The 20,242-nt window shown below is 50.4% G+C and overlaps 2 protein-coding genes across 4 annotated transcripts in view; one reads left to right on the forward strand and one right to left on the reverse strand.

Moving 5' to 3' along the window:
• The window catches only part of LOC125633352 (somatostatin receptor type 4), a 138,731-nt gene extending 118,812 nt beyond the window's left edge, over positions 1–19,919 (reverse strand). For 2 of the 3 annotated variants that reach the window (XM_075127256.1, XM_075127258.1), the window contains exon 1: positions 17,182–19,919. In XM_075127256.1, the coding sequence (XP_074983357.1) occupies positions 17,341–18,582 (1,242 nt within the window). In that variant the 5' untranslated portion in view covers positions 18,583–19,919 and the 3' untranslated portion in view covers positions 17,182–17,340. Of the gene's footprint in view, positions 1–8,577; positions 11,035–17,181 lie in introns of those variants that run through there. The other variant, XM_075127257.1, reaches the window with a different exon arrangement.
• THBD (thrombomodulin) lies at positions 3,625–8,506 on the forward strand. Its single transcript, XM_048842495.2, has one exon. It carries the CDS (start codon positions 3,789–3,791, stop codon positions 5,430–5,432), a length of 1,644 nt encoding a protein of 547 aa, XP_048698452.1. The 5' UTR covers positions 3,625–3,788; the 3' UTR covers positions 5,433–8,506.
• Positions 19,920–20,242: the final 323 nt, after the last annotated feature.

A 20,242-nucleotide genomic window follows, 5' to 3' on the forward strand; every position in this document is an offset into this window, starting at 1 on the left:
TGGCTGGGAAGCAGCAAAATGACAGCTGGGAACAGGTTATATGAAATAAATCCATACTCTTTTTGCATGCGTCCCAGCTATGGAGGGACTGAAATCTCCTACCAGAGGAGCAAATAAAAGGAGGCAGCCTGAGACACTCAGATGGCCTAAGCCCCCAACCATGTAATAGATTAATAGATTTTTAAGGCTAGAAGGCACCATTAGATCATATAGTCTGAGCTTAGTTCCTCAGACCCCAACTGCCCATTAACTGGAATTATTATTCGTATTAAACAGTCCTCACTGCTGGCTCTGTTCAGTGAGTTTAAATCAGTTTCTCAAGCCTTTGGATAGCAGAAATGCATGTGCACACAGTGAGGGCTGCATGTAGCCCATAACACCACCCTGAAATATGGTGTGGCGCAAGGATGAGCTTGTGGTTAAGGCACTGGACTGGAACTCAGGTGATCTGAGCTAAATCCCTGTCTTTGACACAGACTCCCTGTGTGATTTTCTGCAAGTCACTTAATCTCTCTGTGCCTTGGTTCCCTCTCTGTAAAATGAGGGTAATAGCACTTCCTTTCTCCTATTCTTTGTCTGTCTTGTCTATTTAGCCTGTAAGCGCTCTGGGGCTTTCTCTTGCTCTACGCACATGCTGTGCCTAGCACAATAATGAGAATACCTCTCTTGTAGCACTTTTCATCCATAAATCTCAAGGCACTTTCCAACGGAGGTAGATATCATTATTCCTATTTTAAGATAGGGAAACTGAGGCACAGGGAGGCAAAGTGACTTGACTGAGGTCACCCAGGAAAGCAGTGGCAGAGCAGGGAAGAGCATGCAGATCTCCTGAATGCCCTGATCTTGGGCGGGACCTCTAGACACTACTGTCATATAATAATGAAGGTAGAACTTTATAATTTATCTGAGGAACTCATGTACTATGAATGATACACATAGAGACACAGATGGAGATATACTCTGATAGATACAGATGGTTCCTGAGCTTTGAGAGTCTTGGATGGAAGAAGCTAGACATGGGCAGTGGATTATTTAATCATAGTGATAATCCCTAGCTCTTACCTAGCGCTTTCCATCAGTACAGCTCAAAGCACTTTTCAACTTTTAATGTATTTCTCCTCACAACACCTGCTATGATCTTCAAGCTTGGTGTGGTCCAATCCAGTGTAGGGCAGAGCTCCCCAGAAAACTCAAGGGAAAGTTCTGCTTCAAAACGTATTGGCAAAAAGAAAAGGAGTACTTGTGGCACCTTAGAGACTAACAAATTTATTTGAGCATAAGCTTTTCTGAGCTACAGCTCACTTCATCAGATGCATGTATTGCGACGATCTTACCCTTTGTCCGTAGTGAAACTTCCTGCTGCTCCAGACCGCACTGGCCTGGCAGGGGCCCAGCTCCCTTGCATGCTGCTGGCTGGTGCTCTTGTACTTTGGGAAGAGAGGGGAACCTTTCCCTTTCCAGCCCATGCCTCTGACGCACATCTGAGTCACTCCAGACTGCCCTGCCCATAAGGAGGGGTATTCCTGACCTCCCGGAACCCCTGCTTGGTGGGGCTGTGCAGGCTGACGCATGTGGCTCCAGCCAGGCAGCCAGGTGACCTTTTCCTCTTGACAGGATGTTTTAGTTGGGGATTGATCCTGCTTTGAGCAGGGGGTCGGACTAGATGACCTCCTGAGGTCCCGTCCAACCTTGACCTTCTATGATTCTATGACAGGCACAAGGTGTCCAGTCCAGAATCATATTTCAGCTCAGGGAAAACAGAAGTGCCCCTCACCTCTCCACTCTCCCAGAGCAGGGAAGAACAGGGTGAATGGGAATCAGAACCACGGGGCTCCCAGTTCCTGCTGCAGTGCATGGAGCTTGCCAGCTTCCAAATGTTTTAATAATTGCAGGTCGCAGACTTACACGGACACTGCATACAAAGGCTTTAGGGTTGGGAGAAACCTCACTGGTGATCCCTTTATGAGGAAGAAATGTCCAGATTTGGGGGCTGGGAGTACATTCATTATTTTTATTTGTTACTACACTGGGGGGGGGGGTGTAATTTTAGACAACACAGAAGAAACTGACAGAATCATAGAAGATTAGGGTTGGAAGAGACCTCAGGAGGTCATCTAGTCCAACCCCCTGCTCAAAGCAGGACCAACCCCAACGAAATCATCCCAGCCAGGCCTTTGTCAAGCCGGGCCTTAAAAACCTCTAAGGATGGAGATTCCACCACCTCCCTAGGGAACCCGTTCCGGCGCTTCACCACCCTCCAAATCCGCTGTTAAGTATCCCTCCCTGTGTTCACGTCAGCGACACTTGCAGCTGCTGTTGTCCATCAGGGTCAGGGATGGGTTTGGTGTGGTTGCTGGCTCGTTTTCCCACGGGCGGGCTGGGAAGAGCTCTCAACACGCGGGCGGAATTCGTCTGCAAAAGCCAGGGAGAAAGAAGACTCCAGCTCCCCCCAAGAGAGACCCGAGTTCCTTCCCTCACTTCCCAACGGGGAATGCGGAGCAGGCAATCCGCTCTGCAGAGGCCGAAGCGAAGCGCACCGACCGGGCTGCGGGTCTGCTAGCTCAACAAGGCGGGTTCGGTTTACAGCTCAGCTCTGCAACGTGTCCTTTGCTTCCCCAGCCTTGCGCAGGGAAATCCCTGTCTGTGCTCCCGCCAGTGACGCTGGGGAGCTCAGCAGCGCCCCCAGCTGGAGCTATAGGCGGTGTGCGCCTACAGCTCCCATGAGACAGTCTCCAGTCTGCAGGTCTCATTGCCATTTTCCCCCTCTGGTTTTCGTTACACCCGCTCAGTAAATCCTCCACCCTGTGCTGTGCGGCTCCCCTGTAATGTTCGGGATCTTGCCCCAGTAATACGATACATACGAGCAATAATATCAAATCTGATGAAATAAGAAGGGGCTATTAGGGGAAGCCACATGGCTTCCCTAGGGAACAGGCAGTCCCGCACAGAGTCAATCCACATTCAACACCAATCCTCGGTTATAACCTGGGAGCAGGCACGGGTTGCTTCTCGTGCACTTGGGGAAACGGGAGCTGGGATCGGGTTTAAAAGCGTTCAGTCAGGCGTGTGACAGGGACACATGCCCACGCCTGGAAGATCCGTGCTGAGAAATCTGCTCCCTGAATGGTCTCTTTGCAAGGAGCAGGGGAAGCGTTCACACGCAGCAGTTCGTACCTAGACCCAAAAGCAGAGTGCCACAAGTACTCCTTTTCTTTTTGCGAATACAGACTAACACGGCTGTTACTCTGAAACTGATCCACTTAATGTTCCCAGAACTAACCTCCTCCGTTTGCCCTGGATCCAAACGGGTCTCTTGTGGGGCCGGAAAGAGCCACCCCCTCTCCTTGCTGCGCTAAAGCGCGTTTCAGGGCGTGGGCTCAGAGACCCCCGAAATCCCTGCTTGGGGTGGGGCGCGCTGAGTGTCCCCCCGCCTATCCGGCCGACTCCCTGGTGCGGCAAAGGGCCAAGCTGTTATTCCAGGGACAGGCGAGTTCACAGGGCGGAGGGGGTCTGATTGTTTCATCCCCCCCCCCCCCGGCCTCCTTCTGCAGACAATGAGTCTCCCACCCACCCTCCTTCCGCCCCTCGGGTGACCGTGATTTGCTCCGGCAGCTGGGGGCGATCCCGGCCGGCGCTTCCTGCGCTGCAGCGCCCCTATAAAAACGTGGGCACCGAGCGAGCGGAGGCATGACCGAAACTTCCCAGCGCCGGGCGCGCCGGGGAGCAGCCGATTGCTCGCGGGGAGCCCCCCGACAGCCAGCCCCTGCTCAGCTCCGCCGCCCCGCACCATGCTGGGGCTCTGCCTGGCGCTGGTGGCCACGGCCCAGCTCGGGCGCTCGGCTCCCGCCCCGCCGCAGCCCGTGGGCGCCCAGTGCATCGAGCACGTCTGCTTCGGCCTGTTCTGGGGGCGGCAGCGGTTCCCCGGCGCCAGCCGGCTCTGCCAGGCCCGCGGGGGGCAGCTCATGACCGTGCGCTCCACGGTGGCGGAGACCGCCATCGCCCTGCTGGTGCGGAACCAGAGCGACTCCAGCCTGTGGATCGGGCTGCAGCTGCCCCCGGGCCAGGCGTGCTCGGAGCCCGCCCGCCCGCTGCGGGGGTTCCGCTGGGTCACGGGCGACGAGCGCACGGACTTCACCCAGTGGAGGCCGGGCGGCCCCGTCTGCGGGCGCCAGTGTGTCGCCGTGGCGACGCTGAATCTCACCTGGGAGGAGAAGCGGTGTGACTCCGAAGCAGACGGCTTCCTGTGTGAGTACAATTACCCTGACACGTGCGCCAAGCTCTCCCCCGGGGCAGGCCTGGCTGTGACCTACACCACCCCCTTCGGGGCGCAGGACAGTGACCTCCTGGCCCTTCCTCCCCAGACCACTGCCTCAATCCCGGCCCTGGGCGTGGAGCTGGTGTGCCAAGAGCACAGCAGCGGGGGCATGCGGTGGAGCTCAGCCAGCCCCGGGGCCTGGCACTGCCAGCTGGAGAACGGCGGGTGCGAGGATTCGTGCCAGTGGGACGGCGGGACCCCGCGCTGCACCTGCCCCCAGGGGAAGCAGCTGGACCAGGACCAACGCAGCTGCTCTTCCCTGTGTGCCGACGCCCCCTGCGAGCACCACTGCATCCCCCTCGCCCTCAACTTCACTTGCATGTGCCACGAGGGCTATGAGCTGGCCGGGGATGGCATCAGCTGCAGAGACATTGATGACTGTAAAACCAACCCGGGCCTTTGTGACCAAGTGTGCATCAACACCAAGGGGGGCTTCACCTGCCAGTGCCACGCGGGCTACGAGCTGGTGGAGGGCAAATGTGAGGACGTGAGAGATTGCGACGGAGAGAAATGTCAACACCAGTGTGACGATGTGCCAGGGGGTTACCGCTGCAGCTGCTCCAGTGGATACGCCCCATCCCCCCTAGACCCCCATAAATGTGTCCTATTTTGCAACCAGACTGAATGCCCAGCAGACTGTGACCCCCATACACAGGATACGTGCTACTGCCCTGATGGCTTTGTTTTGGATCACTACAACGGTAGTGCAAAGATGTGTGTTGATATTGATGAGTGTGAGCTAAACTATTGTGAACAGCTGTGCACAAATAAGCCAGGCAGCTACACCTGTTCTTGCCAGGAGGGGTACAGCCTTGACAAGCAGCACTCTTGTATTTCTGAAGATGAGTTTTCAGGTGAAATGGAACCCTACCCAAAAACAGCAGTCCCCCCCCATGTCCCACCGCCTGCAGACAGCCTCCACCCTGGAGTGCTGATCGGAATCATTATTGGCATCTTGTCCACAATTCTGGTCCTGATGGCCATTCTCTACCACCTGATGAAGAAGCACTTCCCAGTTCATGGAGCCATGGATTATAAATGTAGCAACAGGACAGAAAAGGGAGTGATGCTGCAGCAAGTTCCCCCCGGATGCCCCTCTGCTAACCAGAAACTGTAAAGAATCCCATTGGATTGAAAGGGGAAAAGATGGAATTGGGTGAAATTTTTCAAATTTCTGATGAAAACTTTTCAAGGAAAGTCATTAAAACTTTGCAGGGAAAATATTCACTATTTTTCAATGAGCTGCAGAAAAATATGCTTTGCAAGAGATGAGAAAACTGAATGGTAGAGCATACAATGCTGAGCTAGTCCCATTTGTGCGTCTTTAAAGAAACCCCTAGATGCCTTTTTGATTTCCCCCCTTTTCCAGACTTGGCGAGCTTTGTGGGGTTTAAAGAGAGAACTTCATTATTTTTTGTGCATTGAAAAAACTGCCCTTGTTTGGAACTGACTATTGAAATCTGTTGACTATAAAACAAGAGAATATATGCAACTGACTATTCAACAGTAATAGACTTTGAAGTGGTATGGTGAAAGCGGCTTTCATCCAGAGACAGTGTCATGAGTTCTTTCCCACATCAGGCTGGAGCTACTGAGCAATCGAGAAGAGGTGGAATGCTCCTGCGACAGATATAGGTTTGGTTTATTTTTTAAAAACTGCTAATTACTAACAAGTGGCAAAGACCTTTCCATCAGTTCTTCCCCTACCTTCCATCATCCTGTCCTCTTTGTTATCTGTAAGAAATTGCAGCTCCCCACATTTATCTATTTTAGGGGTTTGTGCTGCCACCCATTACCACAGTATCTGAGCACCTTTCATGTAAAATCAATAGCAAAAGCAAAGCCCCTTATGGACTTCATGGAATCTCTGCCCCTTCTCCCTTTCAGGGTCAGAACTCTGCTGATTTGGTTGCTGTTTGTTACAGGTTTTTTGTTTTTGAGGGGGGCGGGTGTTTGGTACATGGAACTGTCAATGGTGTGTCATTCTTGCTTTGGTGGAAAAGCCTTCCCATCTGACGGTTGTGTCTTCCATTCGCATTTTCTCTAGAGGTTTTTCCCCCTTCTCTCACTGTCAGCTTAAAACATCATTAATAAAACCACTTCATATTCTCCTGTTGATGAGAACATACGAACCGCCATACCGGGTCAGACCAAAGGTCCATCTAGCCCAGTATCCTGTCTTCTGACAGTGGCCAATGCCAGGTGCCCCAGAGAGAATGAACAGAACAGGGAATCCTCAAGTGATCCATCCCCTGTTGCCCATTCCCAGCTTCTGGCAAACATAGGCTAGGGACACAATCCCTGTTCATCCTCCATGAATTTATCTAGTTCGTTTTTTTTTTTTTTTAAACCCTGTTATAGTCTTGGCCTTCACAACATCCTCTGGCAAGGAGTTCCACAGGTTGACTGTGCATTGTGTGAAAAAATACTTCCTTTTGTTTGTTTTAACTCTGCTGCCTATTAACATGATGGCAGGGCATTTTTGCCCAGCGCTGCTAAATCCCTCAGCCCCTGTCCAGATGGTTGCTATGGGCCCAGTCCTACCCACACAGTGGCAAAACTTCCATTGACTTCAATGGGAGCAGGCTCAGGTCCTCTGTCTGCCATCCAGTACTATAGTGGGCAAAATCCAAAAAAATTATTTCACATTTTCCTTTCCAGATCCTTTTATCAAGTGTTGAGATGAAGGGTTAGGAGGCTATAAAAGCCAAGGGTCAGACCAGTGTTCAAAGGAGACGGGCAGTATAACCTTAATGAGATTGTGGGAGAAAATAAGTCCAAATGCTGAGAGAACTCCAAGGGCCTTTTTCTGCTTCTATGGAAGCTTTGACATTGGCTTCAAGAGGAGCATGATTGAGCTCTACCAGATAGGGTCCCGTGCCTATGAAATATTGATATGCAGCAGTGCTCAGTTTTCTAGCAGTACATTTTACAATTCTGGGATAGCAAACCCAGACATATAGGTGACCGCTTGGAGGTCATCTAGTCCAACCCCCTGCTCAAAGCAGGACATAATCCCCAACTAAATAATCCCAACCAAGGCTTTGTTAAGCCTGACCTTAAAAACTTCTAAGGAAGGAGATTCCACCACCTCCCTAGGTAACCCATTCCAGTGCTTCACCACCCTCCTAGTGAAAGTTTTTCCTTATATCCAACCTAAACCTCCCGCACTGCAACTTGAGACCATTACTCCTTGTTCTATCATCTGGTACCACTGAGAACAGTCTAGATCCATCCTCTTTGGAACCCCCTTTCCGGTAGTTGAAAGCAGCTATCAAATCCCTCCTCATTCTTCTCTTCTGCAGACTAAATAATCCCAGTTCCCTCAGCCTCTCCTCATAACTCATGTGCTCCAGCCCCCTAATCATTTTTGTTGCCCTCTGCTGGACTCTTTCCAGTTCTTCCACATCCTGCTTGTAGTGTGGGGCCCAAAACTGGACACAGCACTCCAGATGAGGCCTCGCCAATGCCGAATAGAGGGGAACGATCACGTCCCTCGATCAGCTGGCAGTGCCCCTACTTATACAGCCCAAAATGCCGTTAGCCTTCTTGGCAACAAGGGCACACTGTTGACTCATATCCAGCTTCTTGTCCACTGTAACCCCTGGATCTTTTTCTGCAGAACTGCTGCCTAGCCACTTGGTCCCTAGTCTGTAGCAGTGCACGAGATTCTTCCTTCCTAAATGCAGGACTCTGCACTTGTCCTTGTTGAACCTCATCAGATTTCTTTTGGCCTAATCCTCTAATTTGTCTAGGTCCCTCTGTATCCTATCCCTACCCTGATTGATGAACTGATTGATAAAGAAGCATGCAGGCTACCAGCTGGTTGTTCTTAAGAAAGTTTAGTGTTAAGAGATTGAGAAACTTGATTTTTCTAATCTTCCCCTTTTGGGGTGAAAATAACTGTAGGTACATACAAAGTGAGACTGCTAACACATGGTATTATTTTTTTCCTGATATGCCAGAATGATCAAAATACATTTCAAATTTTGAAAAAAAAACAAGAAACAGAAGAAGAAATGTGTTACATGAAATCTAGCTTTCTTACTGTAAATGGTTCAATCCATGGTTTTGTAAATGCAGCACATTTGTAAATAGTTATTTATTGGAAATGTACCCTATGCAATGCAAAATCACTGCGTGATTTCACAGGCATACAAATAAAGCTTGACAAACCTGGTTTATAGAAAATGTGGTAATGAAATGTTCTTTCTCTCCTCTCCCCACAACCTCCCTGAATAACAGCAGATGCTGATCTTTCCTTACCAAGAACAATTTTGTTACTGGCCAGATTATCAGAAGTGCCCAACTCCCACAGATCCCATTGGAGTCCATGCGTGCTGCAAGTTCCAGCACCTTTGAAAATCAGGCCAAACATTCTTTTATAACTATTTTGCAAGTGTGATTATTATCCGTGATAATGGACTGTAAATAATAGAGAACAAGATTAACATTAAAAGATCAATGTTAATGAAATAGAAATAAAATGATAGCTACGTAGGGCCAGATGTATCCTTCGTGTCACTCCACTGAAATATCTATCTATACACACATACAAAACTCCTTTGAAGTGGATTTTTGTGAGTGTGAACAGGATTTGGCCCTGTGGGAGTTTCCTGTGGCTGAGACAATTTTGCCATATGTCTTTATCCAAATCCTGTTGACTTGAATGGGAGTTTAATATGAGCAAGGATTGGGCCTAAAGTTTGTACATTACCGCAGATTAAATTAGCAGTAGTGGCACCTGTTAAAGTTGAAATGCAGCTCCTGCTATAATCTTCCTTTTCCAGTTGCTCATAAATTTGACAAATAAATTCCTTTTTGGGCTGAATTTACTCCCATTCCCAACCCAGGGGTGAGTTTGTTTATAGAAAGCTTCAGCAAAAAGTTCTGAGCTACTTTTGAGCGCTGCACAGGGGAGAAGAGAATCTCCTCTGTGTGTTCTGATCAGAGATTGTGGCACTGGTGAATTAAACACAAGACTGAGAGTGGGGAGGCCTGGCGGGCTCCACCGGGACTCGCTGTGTGACTTTGCCACATCTCTTTAAACTCTCTGTGCTCCACTTTCCCATCTGTACAAAGATTACCTTCCTCTCAGGAGGGTTGTGAGGATTGATTAATCCTTGTACAGTGCTTTGAGAAAGAAAAGTGCTGCATGAAGAAATGTCCTGCCCAGTATCCTAGTTTTACTGACTTCTGCAGGGAACAGAGGGGGCTGGGGAATCTGATGGGCACATATGTTCCAAAGAAATGAGGAGGGATCAAGGTTGGGGGAGGAAAGGTTGCCAGAAGCATTTTCTTTGGCAAGAAAATGCAATTAAAAGGTGATGGGTGAAACTCTGGCCCCCTTGAAGTCCATGGGGGTTTGGCCATTCACGTCCAGGACTTCACCCCTAAGAGAGAAGATTGACAATAAAAGATGAAGGGGTGGCCCACTATCCATGGGTGGTCAGGAGGTTTTGGGCAAGGGTAGCTGGTTTTGCAAAGCTTCCATCCAGGGTGGCTGGATTCCAGTGATCTCACTCAAGGATGGTTAGGAACTGGTCAAGGGCAGCAGCTAGGTTGTGGAACCAGTCCACATAGGTGCAACTCAAGGAACTTGCAAACTACTGGCAATTCTTATTGTGGTTTCCCTGGCCCCCTTTATTTCTCTAAACCAAAGCAACAAAAGTCCCAGAACCAGAAAATTAAAGGGAATCCAACCTTACTGTAAATCCAGGCTGATGAATGAAAACCCCAACATCATCCGGAAGTGCCCTTGTTTCTGTGCTCCAGCCCCATGCATCCAGGGGCTTGTGTTTGGTGCAGGAGTTACCTTTTATTTATTTGTTCTCAGCTGTGCTCTCTTTCCCAGGATTTGAGCCCAAATGTTCCTGTCCGCCCCCAGCTGCACGGGTCCAACTCCTTGGAGGGTAATGATATAACGGAGAGTAGGATTTGCCCCTTTGGTTTTCTAAAAGTCGATTACCAACACTTGCTGCAGCACCTCCAGGACCCATCATTCGCCATTTTAATAACTCCTTTCAGAGAGACTTTTTGGCCATGTCCCCTTATTACTCACAGGCTTTTAAAGTCTCCAGGCCTGATTCTCAGTGACATTTAAACCACTCTAACATAAAGGAACCTCAAAGGGGTGAAAATGGCCCTCTAAGAACACCTGGCCAGTGAAAAGCTGGTGAAATGCTCTACAGCAGCCTGGCTTCCAGGTCCCAGCACAGGAAATAGATCAGGGGTGTGGCTGGACTGGATGGCACTATGGCTGTTCATTGCTTCTCAGAGCTAATTGAGAGCCATGGGAAGCAGCATGTAAATTAGAGTCACCCTGAGGCTTCTCTGACTTATACCAAAGGGCAGGCAGCGCCATGCATAGCCCCAGACCATACTAAAAGCCACTTCATCCCCTCTCTTCATCTCTGCATTCTCCCTGCCCCGGTGCAGGAAAGGAGCAACTGGGAAGCAAGCTTTCATTATTCTAAGAGGTTTACATTATGTACGTCCACTTCAATTTTTATTCAAAGCAGCTACAAGTAAATGAAATACAGATGTTTCCCCTAGAGTTCCTTCATTGTATGCCCATAAATAATATTGTTTTGTTTTAAAACAACCCCAAAAGTTTACATCTAACAGTGCATCCAAGTGTTTCCCTTTGGATGGCATATGAGAGACTAAATCCAACACCAGGAGGCTCGCTGGAGTCCAGGAGACCCATGGGACAATTCCTATGAGAAAGGGAAGTGGGATTTAGTGTGATACGATGAATTCCAGCCCTACAAATACCCCACCTGCCACTGATGTAATCCATTGAATATGGGTTCCAGATGATCCACCCCACCCTGATTTACATGTGGGAGATCTTGGACGGCAAAGTCAGGTCAGGGTTTAAACTCCCAGCTGAGCCTTCATTTGAATGAACTCTTGGAAGATCCAGCTGTGGGTGAACGATTCCCCCCTGATTTCAGTCCTTTTCTCCCTCTGCCTTTTGAGCTTTGCCCTGGGCTGCTGTGTCAGCCAGCTCACCTGTCTGCCGACAGCGGGAGAGCTACCAAATATTGTTTTAACTGTTCAGGGTGAAGCAAAATGTAATTGAAGGGCCGGATATTGCCAGGCTCTTTCTACAGCGCGTGGAGGAGATGCACCCAAGGAACTTGCCATCTGTTTTAAGTGCCCTGCCCACATGCCTGTGACAATGAGACAGAGGCTGCTCCCTCTGTGCACCCTCTGATGCCCTAAAGGGGTTGGAGAGGAGGAGGACCCATCGCCCTTGTTCCCCTGCCCTCCATGTACCGGTCAGCTCTGCTCCCAGGCACTCAGTGGGCAGCACGTAGCAGCAGACAAATTCTTCCTGTGCATTAGGGAGCTGCAGCACAAATTCCTGATAGTACAAACTGCGGGGGGAGGAACGTAAGGAGTCTTGGTACAGGGGCCGGGTAATTGCAGTTAAACACAGTGACTGCTCCCTGTTGGAGCTTGCGAGGGTGCAGCCTACCTCATGGGGGGCGGGAAGTCTGTGGAAGGAGTGCCTCTCCCCCTGCCATCCACTAATACCAGTTAGCAGAGCTCACCAGTTATAGAGAGGAGATGTGCTAACCAGTTATGTGGAGGAGAACATGCTGCCATGACACTCCCCCCCCCCCGCCCCACATACTTATAAAATAAACAACACTGAGAACCAAACTCCCCGCACCCCCACCACCAAGAAATAGATTCCTCTAAAGGGACTTCCAATTAGGGTTACCAGATAGCAACTGTGAAAAAACGGGACAGGGGGTGGGAGATAATAGGCGCCTGTATAAGAAAAAGTCCCCCAAAACGGGACTGTCCCTTTAAAAACGGGACATCTGGTCACCCTACTTCCAGTGGAATTCATGTCCTGTTCACACTGCCAGCTGTACGGTCTTGATCTTGCACCTTGTTACTTGCTCCCTGTGCAATCATTGACACCAGTGCAGGATGCACGCAAAGTAGGTACAAAGCAGTTGCATAATGCTACCACTCTGGTTTGGTGGTGTTTAGCATTCACTTTGTCTTGGAGTAACTGGCCCGAGATGATGAATAACAAGTAAAATCAGGAGGCATTAAATACCCAACACTTGAGTTTTTGAATTTTGATTTGTAAGTGACAAAAATAACCAAGCTGGAGAAATGAAGCTTCATTGAAACGTGGTGATTTGTGGGGAAACTGATCCAGACTTTTACAAAGAGAAGTTACCTGTCTGATCCAGACTTCCAAGTCCTTCATTTGGGACAGGCCACTCTTAATTGCTTAATTGCTTCTCTGCCCCCATGTACTCCATGTTAAATGTTCTAATTGAACATTGTCCTCTTCTCCAGTGAATCCAGGCTTTGTAACTAGGTTAACGTCCTGAACAGAAAGGGAAGGCCAGAGAAACTTCTGAACACCAACAGTAACAATCTTCCCCAGGATATATGTTGGTTCAGAGTCCTAGGCCTTCGGTTGGACATTCAAAAGCAGTCAGTGTTGGTCTAAGGCAGGGGTGGGCAAATTTTTGGGCCCATGGACCACATCAGGGTTGTGAAACTGTATGGAGGGCCGGGTAGGGAAGGCTGTGCCCCCAAACAGCCTGGGCCCTGCCCCCTATCCGCCCCTCCCACTTCCCGCTCCCAACTGCCCCCCTCAGAATCCCCGACCCATCCAACCCCCCACTCCTTGTCCCCTAACCGCCCCCCTGGGACCCCACCCCCATCCAACCCCCCTGCTCCCTGTCCCCTGAGCCCTATTCACACCCCTGCCCCCTCACAGGCCCCCCCAGGACTCCCAGGCCTATCCAACTGCCCCTGTTTGCCATCCCCTGACCCCCCGCCCCAGAACCTCCACCCCATCCAACCGCCCGCTGCTCCCTGTCCCCTGACTGCCCCCCGGAACCCCCTGCCCCTTATCCAACCCCCTCCCCTCCCCCCCCTCACTGCCTTACCATGCTGCTCAGAACAGCAGAAGCTTGCCCAGCTGGAGCCAGCCACACCACCGCGGTGGCGTGGCGAACTGAGGCTGCAGGGAAGGGGGGACAGCAGGGGAGGGGCCGGGGGCTAGCCTCCTCGGCCGGGAGCACAGGGGCTGGGCAGGACGGTCCCGTGGACCGAATGTGGCTGCGGGCCCTCATTTGCCCACTTCTGGTCTAAGGCCTGATCAGCACTTAAAAGTTAGGTTGACATAGCTATGGTGCTCAGGGGGTGTGAACAATTCCCACCGTTGAGTACATGGCTAGGCTGACCTCACCCCTGGTGTAGACGTGGATAGGTCAATGGAAGAATTCTTCCTTCAACCTAGCTACCAATGCTCAGGGAGGTAGATTATGTAAAGTGATGGAAAAACCCCTTTTGGTGCTGTAGGAATCACCTACACTATGACACTACAGCGGCACGTCGCTGCAGTGCCGGACCTGGGCCACTGTAGCAACTGTAGTGTAGACACGGCCTCCCACTGAAATGAAGAGGAGTTTTACCACATGGGAACAGAATTAGGCCTGGTCTCCATAGGAAAGTTGGACTGGTATAAATATGTTGGTTAGGGGTGTGATATTTTTTACTGATACACTTCTACTGGCACAAGCTCTGAGGAGGATACAGTTATGCTGGAATAAAGATGCTTTATACCAATACAGTTTATTCCTCATCCCCACCCCGTTCCAGTGTGTGTGTGTTTGCCCCACTTTAACCAGACCAGTATAACACTAGCCCTATACCAGCATAGTGAGGAGGCAGAACTTTCTCGTGTAGACAAAGCCATAGGCCAACACTGACGGCTTCTGAAAATCCCATCCAGTGTATCTGAACTAGCTGAAAAATCAAGAAAAAGGACCCCCCTTAAATTAATCATAGTAAAAGTCCCCCAAACACGCCTTTTCTACTATTTCCTCTGACCCTTCTACTTTGAATAATTTTTATAGCAAAAAAACAATGGAAAAAATCAATTAAATATCCAGAGGTGTTTTAAGTGAAAAAAGTCACAACATAAACAAAAACCTACTCTATAGCCACCCCTAAAAGAAGCTATCCAGTGGGATTTTTTTTAGGGTTATCATCTTAACTCAGTCAGATGGGAAATAAGATGCATGTTTTTACCAGTGAGGGTAATTAACCACTGGGACAGGTTGCGAAGGGATGTGGCAAATTTGCCACCACTTGGAGTCTTTAAATCAATACCGGACGTCTTTCTACAAGATACACTCTAATCTAGTTCATCCTGCAATGCTGGGTTTGATGTAGGACTTGCTGGGTGATGTTCTGTGGCTACAAGGGGTCAGATTAGGTGACAATTCTGGCCTTAGATCTCTGAATCGAAGACACTTAACTAAAGCACTCTCGAGATTTGACAATATCCTGAGTTACATGCCGTGTCAAGGCTCCTGTGAGCAGCAAGGGAGAGAAGGGCGTGTTTCAGTGTTGGGAACATTTGTAGTCATGGGGCTGAGTGCTATTGTACACATCCAAGGCATGGCACTATCCCAGCACAGGACACACCCAGAAATTAGATTTGTACGTTTTGTTGCTTGAGCATAATTGAAATATTATTAAAGAACCTCTCCCATGCCAAGATCCCTTTGCTTCCCTTGTGTGCAATTGAAAGTTAAGAACATCGTAACAATTGTCAAAGTCAAAAGAGCAGCACGGGGTTGTTCTTTGGGAACATAACCTTTGCCTGTACATCAGCTGGCAGTGATGCAGTTGAAGAGTGACCAGCAGCTCTGGGAAATCGTGCAGGGCCCAGCACTGGTGGTCGCTGTGCAAGCGTTTGTGGGGCCTGAGTCTCAGTTGCCCTGCATCTTGTGCCATCCTTTACATGAAGGCAAAATGGGCGCGACATGTTACCGGATCAGAACACTAGGGACACTTTACACTGGTGGAAAGGACTGCACAAAGTGAAGAGCCAGGAGAACCAGCCCCGTGATGAGCTGCAGGAGAGTGCAGTGGTTAGCCAGAGGACAGGAGTCACTTCATGCCATTTTACAGGGCATATCCAGCAGATGGAATCCCTTACATAAATCTTCCCAGGACTGCTATGGCTCCCAACGCCCTGATCTCGAAAAGATAGATGCACATGCTTATCCACGCTGCGAGCTGTCTCATCGACTGACAACAGGACTACTCGCAGTGTGGAACGGTAAGCATGTTAAGTAAATGGTTCAATCCCTGGTGGGGGCCCAAATCTGAAGCATCACAGATAAACCTGTCCACCTCAAATTATTGTACTCCTTTGTCAACTGAGAGTGATGAGGATTAAAGTGGTCTCCAGCGTTTGACTTTGGACATGTGACTACTTAGATTGTGAGCGCTCCAACTGTCTTTTTGTTCTGGGTTTCTAGTGCAATGGAGTCCTGGTCTCTCACTAGGAGCTTTGGTAATGGTAATAAGTAACAATAACGAGTGTTGTAGAAGAGAAGACCAATGAGACCGTGTTGATGGATGTTGCCACGCCAGCAGACAGAAACATAAAAAGGAAACAAGACGAGACGATAGTGAAGTACTATGCAGACCTCTGCCACAAAGTGGAACGATTATGGAAAACTCGGACAACAACGATTCCAGTGATTGCTGGAGCACTTGGAGCAATCTCTTTAAGGCTATGAACGGGCAGCTCAAGAACATGTTAGGACCATCACAATCAGTGACTTCCAGGAGACAGTGTTTTTAGGTACTGCAAGAATTTTAAGGAAAGCCAAACAAGAACAAGTGCATTTGAGCACCTAAAATGCAGGAATTCTGCGGAGGGTGGAACAAAACTCCTGACTACCCAAACCTTCAGAGTCAGTTCATGGTTAGGATTTATTGCTGATTCACCGGGATACAGTTTAGACTGTAGCTTCTCACTTTTTATGCCTAAAGATCTTGTATGTTGTGAAGGCTGTTTGTTTAAAACACAAAACCACTCCTGTAATGTAATCCTGAGGGATAATAATAACAGCGTTACAGGCCAACATTATGGCTTTTTATTTTTCTATGGCACAATTACAGATCGGATCATTCATGACACAACTGCAGCTCAGTCCTACCCACCGTTGCTCTTTCTAAGGATCTAAAAGAACCTCAAGCATTTAAAAAGTCTAGATTCTGTTTATGTTCATGTCAATGGCAAAATTCTCATTCACTAAATCAGAGCTAGACTGAGCCTTAAATCAGTACTTTGGGGTTAGGTTACTGTCACTCGTACTTTCTGCAAACTAGGGTACTATTTTCCCTTTAGACACATTTTACTAGGTTAATGGGTGGATTTTCAAAAGGACCCTGCAGCCCCCATTGTTCTTAATGGGAGTTGTGCCCTTTTGAAAATCTAGTAATAAATTGCTAAGGATGGCACATTCCTTTCCAAACACTGGTCACAAAAGATTAAAGAAGATATACTCTCTCTCTCTCTCTCTCTTGCATTTTAATTACCAGCCTGGCCTTAGAAGGGCTGAGCCTGTTCCCAGTGAGAGCTGCAGAAAAACTCCTCCTGAAGTCATCGGGCTCAGGATGTGGACCCAATGCTGACCATTAACCTGTATCATATCCCTAGCCTCTTGTGCTGAGCAGGCTCATAGGAAACAACCCATGTCAGAGAAGCCAACAGAGTACTCCTGCCCTGTGAGCAAATGCCTGGGATGGGAGTGGCTAAGAGAATCCTCATTCTAGACCCTTTGCCACCTTGAGTGGCACCTTACTCCAAGCATGGTCCCCACGGTCTCAGTGGCAAGGGACTGCTCAGGCTACAGAAGGAATCGATCAAGAAACAAGCCCAGCTACCCAAAGAGAAAAAAAGCAGGGGCAGCTCCCTCAGCCAGCTTACCCAGCAGCCATACAAGCCCCATCCCAGCCACAGCCCAAAGGCAGGAGCCAACCTAGAAGCAAATGGCCCCAGGCTGAGGACTTACGCAGGCTTCTTTACCCCGCTCGTCTGTTTCTGAAGGGTGAGATGCAGCAGCAGGGCGATGGTGCTCATTACAAGATGCTGGTCCTGCAAGGCGCGGGCTGGGCCAGGAGGAGGCACCCTTTCGGAAGGCAGGGGTCCCGAGGAGGAGGACACATGCCATCTAGAAGGTGGTGGTCTTTGCAAGGAGGGTGCCGGGTGTACAGCAGGGCTCAGGGTGCACCGGCTCCTGCTGGCAATGCAAAGACGGGCACATGCAGCCCTTGCTCGTCTCCTCCCCCTTGGGGACGGCACAGTAATCTAGCGGCTCCTCCTCCTCTTCCTCCTCAGCGCCATCCAGGTCCGGGTGGCGGCAGCAGCAGAAGCTGGCATTGCAGCACCGCCGTAGCGCCCCATGGAAGGAGTGCCTGAAGTTGTCCGAGAGGAAGCCGTAGAGGATGGGGTTGGCGCAGCTGTTGGAGTAGCTGAGGACGAGAGAGGCACTGTTCACGGTGGCATCCAGGTGGCCGGGCAGCAGCAGATTCACCAGCTGAACCACGTGAAAGGGCATCCAGCACACCATGAACATGGCCACCACGATCAACGCCAGCCGGGTCAGCTTCCCCTCCGAATGCCGCCACTGCTGCCAGCCCACCTGCTGAGCCACCGCCCGCATCTTGCCCACAATCGGCAGGTAGCAGAGGCCCATGGCCAGCACCGGCAGCAGGAAGCCCAGCAAGGTCGTGTAGACCACAAAGGCAGCCGCCCAGGCCGGACTAGGCCACAGCAGGTTGCAGGCCACTGCTCGGCCATCGTGCGTGCTGGCGGTGCCGGCGAAGATAGGGATGGGCGAGGCCACCAGAAGCGAGAGCAGCCAGACCCCTCCGTTGACCATCTTGGCCACCCGGGGCCGGCGGTAGGTGGCTGCCCGCAGCGGGTGCACCACAGCGATGTAGCGGTCCAGGCTGAGCACGGTCAGGCAGAAGACGCTGGTGAACATGTTGAGCCCGTCCACGCCCAGCACGGTGCGGCACAGGGCCCGGCCGAAGGGCCAGTGGTGCAGGGCAGCCGAGGCCGCCACGAAGGGGATGCTGAGCATGAGGAGCTCGTCGGCGATGGCCAGGTTGAGCAGGTAAATGTTGGTGGCCGTCTTCATCTTGGCGTAGCGCAGGATGACGAAGATCACCAGTGAGTTGCCGAGCAGCCCCAGCAGGCACACCAGGGCGTAGAGACACTGGATCACTACCGTGCCCGCAATCTCTCTGGCATTGCCACCCCACTCCTCCGCCCTTTGCCGCTGATCCAGCTGTGCCAAGGAGGTGCTGGCGTTGGGAGGGACGTCAGAAGCCATCCAGCTGGATGGAGTCCACATAGCCCCGCTCCCCTCCTGGGATCCTGCAGGCAGGTGCTTGGCATCGGTGCTCATGTTGGCAGCTGTCCCATCGGGAGGAGAGGGAGCAAAGGGCTGCAGGGCCTGGATGTGGTTGGGGATGGATGATGCTAGAGCATGGGTGATGCTGGGGAGGGGGATGGCTGGTTTTGCCTGCTAAGGAATGGAGGCTGCTGAAGGATGGAGGCTGCTGCCAGGAGCTGGATTCTGTTGGGGGACGAGTGGCTGCTGCCTGCCAACGGATGGTGCTGCCGGGAGATGAAGAATACTGCCGGGGTTGGAGGATGCCGCCTGGCAGGTACGCTTCTCAGCATGCAGATGGTTCAAAGAGAGACAGAGAGAGAGAAAGAGGCAGAAATGTGAGTTTTCAGTGCCTGTAGCAGCAGCAGCTGCAAAATTGTGCTCTCTGCTGCTGCTCCCTTAATTGTCAAATCGCTGTCACACACCTCCGGTAGCTCCAATCACAGGCCGCCCTCCCATCGGCAAGGGTGCCTTTGATTTGCTTCACGGCGAGACAATAGTGTACTGCAATATGCAGCCCTCGGAAGCTTCGGCATTGACCGATTCAGACAATGGATGCAGAGCCAGGGGGTGCTGTCATTTGCTGCGACGCCTCTGCAGCAGTGGCCGCTGGCCGTTAAATACAAAGGAATGAGAATAATTAAACTTTTCCTCTTCACTGAGGTGTTCCCCAGACCTTAATTATTTCATTAGCCCCTGCAAGGAAGGTCCATAGAATGAACAAACTTTACCGCTGCTGAGCAGTACTCCTACCCGGCAGACAGCCGCAATGACATCAACAGGCTCCGGGCACAAGAAGGTCCTAATCAAGGTGAATAAAGTTAGCGGGATCTGGCCTTTTTAAAGTAAAAGACAGGCCATTCTCCTTCCGTTTTAATCTGAGTTATTCTCATTTGCTTGAATCATTTCTGGCATGTTTCCACAAGAAGGTACAACTTTCTGATCAGGAGTTTCACCTTTAAAATCAATGCCAACCCTTCCCCCTTCTGTTTGATATTCGCCTTGCCAGTGCTCTGAAAATGGCTGAGGGAAACGCTTCCTTTTGCAGTATCTCCACTGTCAGTCCGAGAAGGCTGTTAGAAGGTGGGGGGGAGGTTCATAATACACAGATCAAACAGTTGCCGGTAACCCTGCGTAATAGCTGCTGGTTGCATTGCAGGGGCTCACAACCGGCAATCCGGGCATCTTGGCGAGGGGGAGAGAGGTTCACGGCAAAATTGTCCCCACTCAGTAGCAACATTTACATTTATCATCCCAAAGGACTGCGCAAATTATATACGTACAGGACTCAAGGAGGTACCTCTGGGAGACAGTCATGCAGGCAAGCGGCACACCGCACAATGCAAGGTGTCACCACATGGGCTAGGCATTTGAGGAAAGAAGGTTTCCTTGGCAACTAGAGATGGCCCTCCCTGATTGGCTAGCACTCAAGTGTTTGGTTTGAAATCACTTCCCACTGCAGAGAAGAGCAAAGGGTTGGGGTTTGCCTCCCCCCCCTCGTCCCCCAGATGGAATTTCTCTTGCCAGTCTACTGAAGTGGACACAGAAGCAGAGCAGGGAAAAGGAAGGAAGGGAATCAAATAAACCAGTGGTTCTCAATCTGGGGGTCTGCTCAGACTATGTCTGAGGGGTCCCCAAAAGGCTTAGACTGAAAACTGACTGAACAGAATTCAAC

Source organism: Caretta caretta, chromosome 3, assembly GCF_965140235.1.
Source record: "Caretta caretta isolate rCarCar2 chromosome 3, rCarCar1.hap1, whole genome shotgun sequence".
NCBI lineage: Eukaryota > Metazoa > Chordata > Testudines > Cheloniidae > Caretta > Caretta caretta.